Genomic DNA, 12,624 nt, shown 5'->3' with positions numbered 1-12,624 from the left:
TGAAGGCCACAAAATATTCTGTTATACCCACAAAATGGAAATGGTTACTAGCTTTATTAAGCGGCACCTTGGAAGATGGGGCTTTGGGAAGATCTTCTGTTAGGAGATTTTCCCAAAGCCCCATTTTCAGTGGTGCTGCTTTAAAAAAATCTAGTATAGAATGAGCTCACAGACTAGGATTGAATGGCCCTCCTAGACCAGACGCCAATAACCAACATCCCAGACAGGTAATTTTGAAGGTTTACCATCGCTAATCAGTCCTAAAAATAAGAGACTATACAATTCTGATATTTCAAGACTTTTCTGCTTTCTTCCCAAAAACAAAAAAAAAAAACTTCATGCCAATTTGCCATTACGTCTATGAAAAGTCCATAAGGTTTCAACTATTGTTTCAAGCTAAATTAAAAAGGTACAAGATAACGGCTGAAAATTGATCTTTGGTCGTCATCTTGGAGGGCAAAATGCTGTCATGCTGATCGGGAATCATCAAAGTAAATTAAAACCTGGAGGTTGTGTGTGCCTTCCACCCTGATAGGAATCTACAAATTCTAGTCCAGTAGCGATTCGTCTGGACTGCAGTGTGAACTTTTTTCTTTATTGCTTACATGAGGCGGCCTAGACCTCATCCTAGTTTGAAGGTTCATTGATTAACCATGTCCTTAACATCCAACGAAAATGTGAAAAAACAATGTTTTGACATCAATTTGCTTCTCTCCTTTGCTGCTTTCTAGATCTCATTCACTGAGGCGCGGAGCCCTCACCATATCGCAATCAACCCTGTTGCTTGCTGGGATGACAGGGGAATGAGGTAGACCACAACACACAGTTCAAAAATTTGACATGACAATATCTCGGACCATACTCTGCAAATTCTTATTGCAGAAAATGTGGTCCTTCCCTTCATACCTGTATAACTCGGAAGATTTGGGCGATTTAGAGGTACATTGGGCTAATTAACTAGATGACAACATTAAACATAAATAACATTCCCCTCTTTTGGGCTGCATCAATACCAATAATGCCGAGAAAAACTAAGTTTCTTACAAACGCAAGAAAACTCGACTATGCTTCTCTAAGCTATAACACTGTCTGCACAACAATGATACTCACTCCCCATCTCAACGCAATAAAATAAAGCGAGTATTGGAATCTTTTGTCCAAAGCCAAGCAGTCTTGGACCAAAATAAATTTATCTACAAGCCAACAAACCAGGTTGTCTATTAGCCTGGTTAGCCTATCAAAATATGTCAAATGTTATCCTTAATTGACTCTATAACAGACACTAAATGCTTCCAGCAAAAAGACAGGAAGTTCTGTATAACCATTTTGAAGATCTATATAGGTCATCCCCTGCAAATATGGAGGATAATAATTCCTGACAAAAACCGCTCATGTTATCCAAGTTCATGTTCGAGCAAGTAGCTTCCCTAGAGGCACCATTCTCAGAAGAGGAATTGCGAGAAGCGATTGTGGTTTCGCCGAATAAAGCTCCAGGCCCAGACAGTTATAGTAATGAATAGTTGAGGCTTTTACAAAGAGACATAGTGCCTACATTAACTAGATTATACAATGCCGTTTATGTCCATAATATCCAGGTGGATGGATACACTCTTGGATTCCAGGACCGTCCTCATAGCCAAACCCAACAAAGATTCCACACTAGTGCAATCATACCGACCAATCTCTTTACTGACCTGCAATTATAAATTCTTAACAAAATTATTAGCAAATTGCCTCCAAAATGTACCCCCATCCATCATCCACCCCTCCCAAAGAAGCTGTCTATTAAGAACACTCAAAATGGTCCAAATTTCTGCAACTTTATCCACTATATCCAGTCTCATATCTACTACTCTTACAATAAGCCAGCATAATTATCAACCTATAGGCATATTTAGAGGAACCAGATAGGGATGCCCGCTTTCACTGTTAGGCCTCATGTCCATGGGTGGACTGGATTCCGCATGCGGGAGTCCACAAAAAGACTTGCTACATATAATTTATTTGTAAAAGGGGGTAGAAACTGGAGACCCCTTACTATATCTTGAGACAACCAAAATTTAACGGTGGCATTAATCTTCCCAACATAAAGATATACAACAAAGCAGCATTAACGAGGGTAACCGCATACTGTATACAGCAAGCATCTGTTTTTATGGATGGACACACACACTGAGCGAGAATTTAATTTATACCTTGGATTGCTCTTCCTAACCCTGCCTCATTGGGGAATTTTCGCCTTCCTCTGGATCAACAAGAGGGGGTGGAAACAGGCTGAACTAGATGGACATTGTCTTTTTTTAAGCCTAACATACTATGTACTATGTTACATCTCCCATATCAGATGATCCCAGAAGAATGCAGGGACAACCCCTATTAATGTCGACACAGAGTTACGTAACATTTTTGTTATGCCTTCTATCTCCTCACACCCAAAATTATTCAACATTACTTAAAAGCCCAAATTTTCAATGTAATACATCTCATGGAGAATTTCACTTATGGCATAAAGGAGGAAGAATGTTAAATGCCTATTAAATACACGCATAAAAGGTTATCCCTTTCAGACTTACAAGCTAAATACCCACAAAATTTCTATTACCTTTTCTTTCTACCTGCAAGCTAAAAGTTATGTTGATAAGGTGTTAACCAATGCGTCCTCACATGAATAGCTAAGGTTGACTCATTTGGTATATGGCACATCCCCCCTGTATGCAGACACAACTAGATCCTATTAATTCTTACATACTCCGACAGATTACACTACTTCCCAAGCAGCACACATTTGACCTGGGCTTGGAAGCCGAAAACCTTTACATATGGTTGGTATGGCTGGAGTTAAAACAGCCCTGCAGATGTTGATTGCCACCACCTCTCCTTCCTTTAAAACTTTTCTTAGAGAAAGTTTAATTTCTTATGCAAATGGATTGGGTGGAAACCTCTGTCAGAAAAGAAACACAGATACAAATATTTGAGAGTTGGGAAAGCTTTATTGACATATTGCCAACCATGTGAAAGAAGCTATTAACCAATCTTTCAAATTAACCTCCTAGTATATGGAGAGATCTAGGATGGCGGACCCACCAATCACCTTGATGTAAATGCAATCCGGAAGGAGAAACAGGGATTCTGCATGTCGGCGTGATCACTTAGGTTACTTGGATGCGACGTTTGTAGAGTCGGAACTGCACAAGAGGAGAGAAACACAGGAAATCTCTGACATAACTATGGTGTCAACTAAGCTTGTTGTTTGATGTTTACTACAAAAAAAAAAAAAAAGTCCTTAAAAAAAAAAATTTTTTTAAAAGCTGCATTCTAAACCCCTTTAGTGGCAGGTTTATTATTACCATGTCATGCCTCACAGAGCAGTTTTTTAAAAATGAGTCAACAATGCAATAAAAGCCCCGGAAGATTTCAGATGACAGCTCAGTGCGCTGCACATTTCAGCACTAGAGCTGTCTACGGAAATCTTCCGGGGTTTAACTGCATGGTCAGTGCAGCAAGCCCCAGAGATTTTCCGGGCTTTCCACTAAAGGGGTTAACAGTTTGCCACAGATTTTAAATTAAACATCTGTCAAAAGATTAACTTTTTTGTCAAAAATGTTTCTAATATCTCACTCTAAGCTACATTTTTTTCATTAAATACTGTGTACTAAATGCTACATACTTTTTAACTAAAGGGGGAAAAACAAAGCTAAAAATTTGCAGCTTGCAGAAGAAACTCGTACAGCCAAATTGATAAAACTGATGCGGAAGCGTCATCACCTGACTAGTGCACTCACTACAGGCTGCCGGGTACCAGCGCAAAGACTTTGGAGGTGAAAGAAGCGCTGTATCTTCTGTGTGTACGGAGCCGATTTTGAATCAATACACTCCACTGGTGCAGATTTGGACTCAGTTTTGGATGTGGAAATGCTGCCGTTGAGTGCAAATGCACCCTAAATAGGTGCTACTAGACAGTCAGTCGAGGCACTTCAGTAACAGATGTTTTACCAGTGAAATGACCATGCTGACTAGCTGCATATACCTGTCAATTATACATGTTACAGAAGCGAACCATCTATGACACTGTACACCATCAACAAAATAAATAAAATCAAGCACCTAGAAGTTGTCGTTGAACGCGGCATGAAGTTACATCTTAGGCAGATATACAAATGATTATAGTTGTTTAGAGGCTACTTATGTGTATTGGACCTCTTTTTCCGCTTGTTATAGCTTGTTGACCACTAGATGCCTCTACGATGCAATCAAAAGAAATTTCACCCAGTTAACAGAGTTTGAGAGGTGGTGCATTATTAGAATGTGAGAAGCTGGATGGTCGTATGGACGAATTGCCCGCCATGACCAGACTGTTAGGAGGTGTTGGAACCAGTGGATGCGTGAGTGCATACACACACAGGGCGACCAGGCTCAGGACGTCCTCAAAATACCATCAGTAGAAAGGATCATCTAATCGTCCGGCAAGTATGAGCAGCTTCAACTGCTTCATTGCACTCCATTCAGCGACAGGTGGCACCATCATTACAAGCCCTGGGTCTGTCGGAACAAATTCCAGGTGCTTGGCTGAAGGACATTTGGTCTCACGACGCCCATTACATGTACATCTCCGTTTGCAGTGGCCGCACGCACAGTGAAACTGGACTGCTATGGAGTGAAACCAGGTTGTCTTTAACGATGAATCAAGGTTTAGCTTAGGCACTGACAACAGCTGTGCTCATATGCCTGGAGACCAAGGGGTGATTCTGACTTTTGCAGTGGAGCATACATCCCCAGTTTAAGCCCTCTGACGACGACCTTCTAGCCATCTTCTTCCTCAGTACAGCTGCACCCTCCCCACTGAGATACAGACCATCCCTATGGTAGATCCCGTAGCCAACAGCAAAGTCTGTTCAAAGGCCTCCTTCCTACACCAACTCTTGAGCCACCTGCTTACTTCCATAATTTCCTGCCACCTTTCTGGTGTGGCATGCAGTACAGGTAGTATTTCAGAATACACTACTTTAGCGGTCATATGTCCAAGCTTACAGCCTAGGTCTCTGAATTAATTTTTAAGGGCTTTCCAACTACCTCTGTCATTGGCACCAATATGCTCCATGACCATTTTGTCTTCACCACCACTCCAAGTATTTGTCAACCTAATCTGTGATGTGTTGAACTCGAGCTCCAGGAAGGGAACAAGCTGTTCAACTAATCTGGTCTTTGTGAAGGATTGCCCTGTCTGTCCCCCACTACCAAGACCTGTCTAGCCTGTTCTGTGCTCATAGTCCCCTTCTTCCTTGAGCAGATACCTCTATGGCAGTCAGAGGATGTGTCATGTTGCATCAGAGCTCCCTGAAATGGCATTCCACACTTGTTGGGGTGTGCCAGATTAGGATTAAACTCCCTGACACTGTACCCTCTAACACTCCATTTTTATAAATCAGATAATTTTATATCAAGAAGTTTAATTAAAAGTCCTAATTATCAAAATACTACAATTCCAATTGTACAGGTAAGACCACATATGAAATAGCAGGTTCCAGAAATCCCACCAATGAAATACACTGCAAGAGACATACCAGAAATACTGGAATGATCAGTATCACAACCTGTACCATTCCTGTCACCCAGCTAGCTGCCTGATAATCTGGTACTTCCAAGATACTACCAACATCTGCCCCAGTCAGTGTCTGCTTAGTGAGCAGCAAACTCCTTTCCAGGTTGTCAATGGATCTCAAGTGTTGCAAGCTGCTCATTTAGATCCAGGATCTGGGCTTCTAAGTGCGCAACGTGCACACATCTAATACAGCAGTATGCACCCTCGAACGGCTGTTCAAGGACTGCATAAAAGGCATAAGATGTACACCAAACGACACTGTCAATTATAGGGTATGCTCTAATTAATGGGGTTAGTACAGATCAAATATATCAAAATATTTCATATAAGTGAAAAATGAAAGAAAAAACAGTGAATACATACAAGTGACTCCCTTTTAAAGTCCCTGAATGTAAAGTTACTTAATTCAAGCCACACACTTAAGAAACAACACACTTGTACGCTCCCACCACTCGCTTTCTGTTTGTCTATTTAGCGCTTAGTTACAGTAACTTCTGCAAATGAATCTCTTTGGAAAGAAGTGAACCATGTAATTAGCACAAGTAAAAGCTTTTGCTGCTTCAAATGGTTCCGCATGTGGTAGATAGAACACAAGAAATGCCACATGAAAATGGACATACAAGTTAGATAAATATCAGTCAATCTTGACATCTTCATTGACAAAATGGAGCGGCCTTGTCTAAGCCACTACCTAACCGGACATATAAATGCTCACCTTAAAAATCACAGCTGCTGCTAAGGCAATAAAAGGCAGGAGCGCAAGAGCCAGCTTCTTCTTGTTCAGCTTGCCCATCAAAATAAACTTGGTCCACTCCAGTTTCTTTTGGCTGTAAGGGGGATACCGCAGCTTGTTTACAGCTTCCATAGATAAGGATTTAATAAGGCACGCCCGTTTATGGCAGAATGTATCAAATGAGTGTTTGCCATGGTAGGAACCCATGCCACTGTGTCCTAAATAAATTAGAAAAAAGGATATAGATGAAGAGTTCACATTTTGCTATAAAATAAGCCAGACTATTCTGTTTCTATTTGCCTTCTTGGAAGAGGGAGTAAGTGTAAAAATTCTGAAAGGACTCATCCTCCCAAATTGGGGACAATCAGAAAGCCCACGTCGTCCCTTTTTTCCACATAGAATGGAGAAAAAAAAATAACTAAAATAATAAAGGCAGAGAAAACCTGCAAAAGCAGGAAGGTTTGCTCCTACATACGTATACTAAGATGAAACCGATTAGCTCAGTGACTACAGGAAGGGTTGGGGTAGAACCTGCATAGAAGCAGCTTTTTGCTTAGTGCCCACCCTCTAGTGGCAGCAGTCTATACAAACCATATCCTGTGTCCAAGTGATATGCACGAGAAAGCTTGTTTTTGTATCATAGAGATGGGTATAAACCAGTGTTTCCCAAACTCCAGTCCTCAGAGACCACGAACAGGACATGTTTTCAGGATATCCTATGGTAAGAACAGCTGTGGCAATGCCTGAGGCACTGACAATAATGACATCACCTGTGCAACACTGAGGAAATCCTGAAAACATGACCTGTGGGGGGTCCCTGAGGACTGGAGTTGGGGGAACACTGGTTTAGACTGTTAGAGGGAGAGAGAGAGAGACTTAGCCTGCTGAAAGTCATAGATAGGCAAATTTGTTAAAAACACAAAGCTGCCAATGTGTAGAAACAGAGCTTAGAAAATATTGGGCTAGAAGTTTGTTCAGCTGCTTAAGACGGCTGCTGGTTTCCATTTTGACAGAGTGCTGGTACTGCATTTCAGTTTTTGAAGATTGTGCTATCTGTAAGGTTTCTCACTTTTTTTTTTTTTATAACTAATTAGTGTCAACCCCCATTGCAAATTAGGTGCATTTGCTAAATTAACAAATTTCCAGCTGACTCCTGTGTCGCTTAGCTTACCTCCGCAGGGACGTCACTCTGAATGGAGCACTGGCCGCACATGGTCAGTGCTTCATTCATTTCAGTGGAGCTGAGGGCAATACCCCATTGGGTGTAGCTTGGCTATCTCTTGCAAGACCAGCCTCGTCCTCAAATATTTTTATACAAAAAGTGACACATTTTCAAAATACTAACCAACACCTCCGAAAGGTAATTCAGCAATTGTGAAATGCATTAGACAATCATTTCCAGTGACTCCTCCACTTGATGTCTGGGAAATTATCTTTTTTATTATCTGAAAAATTAAAACTGTAAATTAGAAAATGTCACTGCATTAATAAGAGAAAACATGCACCAATAATGCCTGACCTACGATCATAGCGTTGCTCTTGTTCAAATGGTCGTAGTCTAGTCTAGTAAATTTCAATAAACTGGATGAGAAATGCCAGTTTGGCACACTAAGTGAGAAGTTAAATGTTTTTTTTGCATGTACAATGTAAGTGACGCAAATTAAAGCCCTTCTACACGCAATGATTATTGCTCAAAATTCATTCAAACGGCCAAAAGTGAGTGATAATCGTTGCGTGTAAACACAGGCAGTCATGCACTTCTCTTTTAATGATGGATTTCAGTCCACACAAAAATCATGGAAGCCACTGAGCTAATGCATTCATTTAAATGCATTTCACTTGGTATTTCAATAGACTTGATTTGTTTACCTTGTATACACAATGAGTTCATTGATTATGTAAGACAAACAGATGGCAGGAGAGAACAATTGAATCCCACTGCGCAGATAATCCCTCGCACTAAACACAGGACCACACTGCTACTGAGTTTACATAAAGCCATTTACACACTAAAATAATCTTTCAAACAACTGATTATGCAAATATTTCACAAAAGTCTTTCAAAGTGTTAATAACCATTAACACCATCATCTTCATTTGCATGTAAAAGGGCCTCCAGAAGCTGTTTGCAGAGTCCAGAGAGTGTTTAATCACACTTGTGCACACAGCTGCATTCTTCGCTTTGCGGCTGCTGGCAGATTACAATGTTACCTGCCATTTCGCCTAGAGATAACAGCGTGTGGTCTACTGAGAGATACTTAAAATCTGTCGTTGAGCTAGTGAGAGAGAAAGTTCACTTTTACATGTAACGATTATTGCTGATTTTTGGTTGTTTGAATGAATTTTGAGTGATAATTAGAGATGAGCGAGCATACTCGCTAAGGGCAAATACTTGAGCAAGTACTGTCCTTAGCGAGTACCTGCCCGCTCGGAAGAAAAGACTCGGGTGCCGGGGGGGGGGGGGGGGTGAGCTGTGTGTTTCGGGAGTGAGGGGGGGGGGGGGGGGGGGGGGGGAGGGAGAGTGAGAGATCTCCCGTTACACCCCCCCCCCCGCCCGCCGCTCCCCGCATCTTTTCTCACGAGCGGGCAGGTACTCGCTAAGGACAATGCTCGCTCAAGTATTTGCCCTTAACGAGTATGCTCGCTCATCTCTAGTGATAAAGGTTACGTGTTAATGGGCCTTTAGCTAATGAGGGAAATGGAGTAATAATCTGTGTGTATAATTTCAACAACCATGGCTAAATCTTTCAGAGATTATCTTTGCTTATAAAAAGGCCCACACTTCTATTGCTATTGGTCATCAATAGGTCTACACAATGTACTGTGCGCCTGCCATCAGGTATATTTTACCATGCATGTTATCAACTAAACAGGGCGGAGGGTACTCAGGAACACTCCACAGGTGGTAAGGAAGAGGGTAGTGGTGGTGGTGACAGTTTTTCCTTTAGACAGTTATTGACCCCAGTGTAAACTCGATTATTTAAGTCTAGAGTAATTTTTAATAGCTTTGTGTGAATGTGATAGTTCAGGCTTTGATAAAATAACTACAAGTGGCTGGTGTGTGCAAGTACCTTTTTGTTATTTGCAAATGCATAAAGTGCGAGTGGCTTCTCTCCCTTGTTGATTAACTGAATGGCTTCATCCTCATCTTTCACAGTTACAATAGGAAGCAGGGGTCCAAAAATCTCTTCTTGCATGATCTTTGATTCTGGCTTCACATCAACGAGAACTGTTGGTGCTAGAAAATATAAAGTCCTCGGTAAGGATTCTGTGCATTTCAAGTAATTTGTTTACCCATTTTATGCAACAAGTAATAAAAACATATCATACATATATATTTCTATTGAAAGGAGTCAATTGCTCAATGGAGAAAGAAGAAAACGAAACAAAAAAAACGACAATCTGACATGCTGCAGATTTCAAATTGGCACTGTATGTCAATTCCAATGCAGATTTTTACCGCATCCTGTGGTTCAGAAAATCTCATCTACATGGCTTGCACTGAAATCGCTGCAGATTTTCTGCATGAAAACCAGTAGCATTTACAACCCACGAGGCACCAACCTTCATGTACATTAACATTGTGGAGTTTTGCCACAAATCTGCGTTTTACACATACACAGCCCATACCCTGTCAGCAGAGACCGCGTATGGTTTGAGCATGTACTGCGCACTTTCGAGACTCGGATGTAACAGACATGCAGTGTGTGACTTTTTTGCATATCGAAACATTGTCCTCCTGCAATGCCTACTTTGGGACAGCGTTTCATACGGAGTGCATGCCAAGATTTATTTCTCTTGCGTATGTAAACACTGTGTCCGCAAGCTGGTGTGCATGGAAGACTGAAAGTTCATTGACTTTCATTATTGGCTCCATTTACAGAGCATCACGCAAGCGTGTAATAGGTGGTGAAAAAATGTGCATGGATATTAGCCCTTAAAGAAAAATGTTCTGTCTAAACAGGATTATTGTTCTTTCAGAGACAAAGTATCAAAACGGAAACAAGAGTTTCAATCCACTTTGTAGAAATGTTGCTGTACGATGTGATTCTAGAGCTGTATAACTTATGCAAATGAGGATGGAAATTGAAAACTGTAGCATGCCCCTAGGCTGCTCTCACTGGCATTTTTCTCAGCATTTAACGCTGCGTTTTTAGCGCAGTGCTAACCGCTGTCAAACGCTACCATTGATTTCAATGGGGCTTCTCAGACAAGTGTTAAAATGCAGCATTTTTCAAGTGCTGTCTGTTCTATTTTTATGCGTTTCTGCGTTTCAAAACGCGATACTTTGTCCTCTGAAATAAATGGGGTGCTTTTTTAGCGCGGCTGAAAACGTGATAGAATGTCGTTACCATGTTTTTGACAGGTTTCAGCTGTGTATTTTCAGTTCTGGCACTTTCATCTTGCTTGGCTGCGCTTATATCTATGCTAAAAACGCAGTCAAACGCTGTCAAAAATGCATTTCAGTGCAGCATTAAAAAACGCAGCGTTTTTACAAGCACATATGAGGCCTCCCTCACACAGACTATTTTTTAAGCCTTTAGCGCTGCACTGTCAGAGGCTCCCATTGTTTTCAACTAAGCCTCTCAAGCGGTCAATCGCAGCACTTTACAGCTCTATTTCTGGGCGTTTAGCGCACCTGAATCATAAGTGCTAAAAAATGGCGGCGGTCGCAGCACCGCTGCAGCCAAAATGAAAGTAAAGCGCTGCGATTTAAATCGCCTCGCTTTGCCACGTGCATGTGCGAGGGAGGCCTTAGAAGTGCAAATCTGACAGTACAGCCTTCAGTTTTCACAAAGTACTTTATGCTAAAACATACCTATATAACAGGTTGACTCGTCATGCTCCCCTCCAATAGCAATCTTCTCTCCCTCCAGCAAGCCAAGAACACGTTTAAAGTGGCGTTTGTTGATGATCCTTTCGTAATCTGCAGACTCCTTGGGATTATCACCGTAATACTCCTGGTGTGGTTAATAAAAACTTGTTCTCATAACCAATTCCATACTATAGCACACTTTAAACCACAACATTAATTAGTGCTCAATACACAGGGAGGTTTTCAGTGGTTTGCATTTTAACAGCTGTAGAACAAAGGTCTATATGGAATTCTGCCATTATTACTGGTCAATTACAGCCGGGAACGGCGTAATACTTTGTATCGGGATGAGTGAACCAAACTTTTTCAAGTTGTTTGATCTAGAAGGAGTTTTTCTGTTTTCATTGCCAAGGCAGGAAGAGAATAAATTCTATCCTTTTCACAGCTATGGAAGCTTTTTTCGGTATTTGAAGTTTTTTTCCCCATTTTCGTTTTTTCCTCCTCCCTTTTAAAAAATCGTAACGCCTTTATTTATCCATCGACGTCGCTATATGAGGGGTTGTTTTTTGCGGGACGAGTTGTATTTTTCAATGGTACTATTAAATATACCATATAATGTACTGAAAAACTTTAAAAAAATTTGAGGTGGAGAGAAATGGGAAAAAAAAAAAACCCTGACATTCCACCATCTTTCATTGCATCCTGTTTCTACGGTGCACAAACTGCAACGAAAAATGACCTGATAACTCTATTCTATGGGTCATATGATTACTACGATACCAGTAAGTATTTTTTTTTTTTTTTTTGCTGTAGTAGTTGTATTTTTTTTTAAGATATTTAATTTTTTTAAATTATTTTTTTGTGTCCATTTTCTGCGCACAATAACTTTTATTTTTCAGTCAACATAGTTAAGGGAGGGTTCATTTTGTGTGGTACATCCTCTCGTTCACGTTGGTACCATTATTGCAAACAATTGACTTTTTGATCGCTTTTTATTACATATTTTCTTGGAGATAGGGTGACCAAAAAAGTGCATTTCGGGCGTTTTTTTTCATACGTTGACCGTGTGGGTAAAATAATGCATTAATTTGATAGATTGGACTTTTACGGACGCAGCGATGCCAAACACGTATTTTTTGGTTTAATATTTTGTTTTTTTTATTGCAAATATGGCAAAAGGGTTTTTTTTTTATCTTTTACTAATTTTTTTTGGTTTTTTTTTTATAATTAGTAAAACTTTATTGATCTTATTGTTACACTTTCTTTTAGTCCTCCTAGAGGACTACAACCAGCCATGCTTTGATCGCTCTTGCAGTATGACGTAATGCTACAGCATTACATCATACTGCATATCGAAAGGCAGTCTATCAAGCCACCCCACGGGGATGCCTTGATAGGCAGTCTCCCAAGGCAGCCCTGGGGCCTTTTAGAAAGCCCCCGGCGCTCCCTCCATACACGTCCTGCAACGGCAGGACG

General features: G+C 40.8%; 1 protein-coding gene across 2 annotated transcripts in view; it reads right to left on the bottom strand.

The window, feature by feature from the left end:
- The window catches only part of ALDH3A2 (aldehyde dehydrogenase 3 family member A2), a 38,258-nt gene that overhangs the window by 3,367 nt on the left and 22,267 nt on the right, over nt 1–12,624 (bottom strand). The window contains exons 7-11 of one of the 2 annotated variants that reach the window (XM_066575115.1): nt 11,152–11,293; nt 9,404–9,570; nt 7,678–7,777; nt 6,315–6,550; nt 2,971–3,185 (exon numbers count right to left, since the gene is read on the bottom strand). In XM_066575115.1, coding sequence (XP_066431212.1) covers nt 3,150–3,185; nt 6,315–6,550; nt 7,678–7,777; nt 9,404–9,570; nt 11,152–11,293 — 681 coding nt within the window. In that variant the 3' untranslated portion in view covers nt 2,971–3,149. Of the gene's footprint in view, nt 1–2,970; nt 3,186–6,314; nt 6,551–7,677; nt 7,778–9,403; nt 9,571–11,151; nt 11,294–12,624 lie in introns of those variants that run through there. The other variant, XM_066575116.1, reaches the window with a different exon arrangement.

Source organism: Eleutherodactylus coqui, chromosome 1 (assembly GCF_035609145.1).
Source record: "Eleutherodactylus coqui strain aEleCoq1 chromosome 1, aEleCoq1.hap1, whole genome shotgun sequence".
Lineage (NCBI taxonomy): Eukaryota > Metazoa > Chordata > Amphibia > Anura > Eleutherodactylidae > Eleutherodactylus > Eleutherodactylus coqui.
Note: the sequence above shows the minus strand (reverse complement) of the source record. Positions and strands in the feature narration are given on the sequence as shown.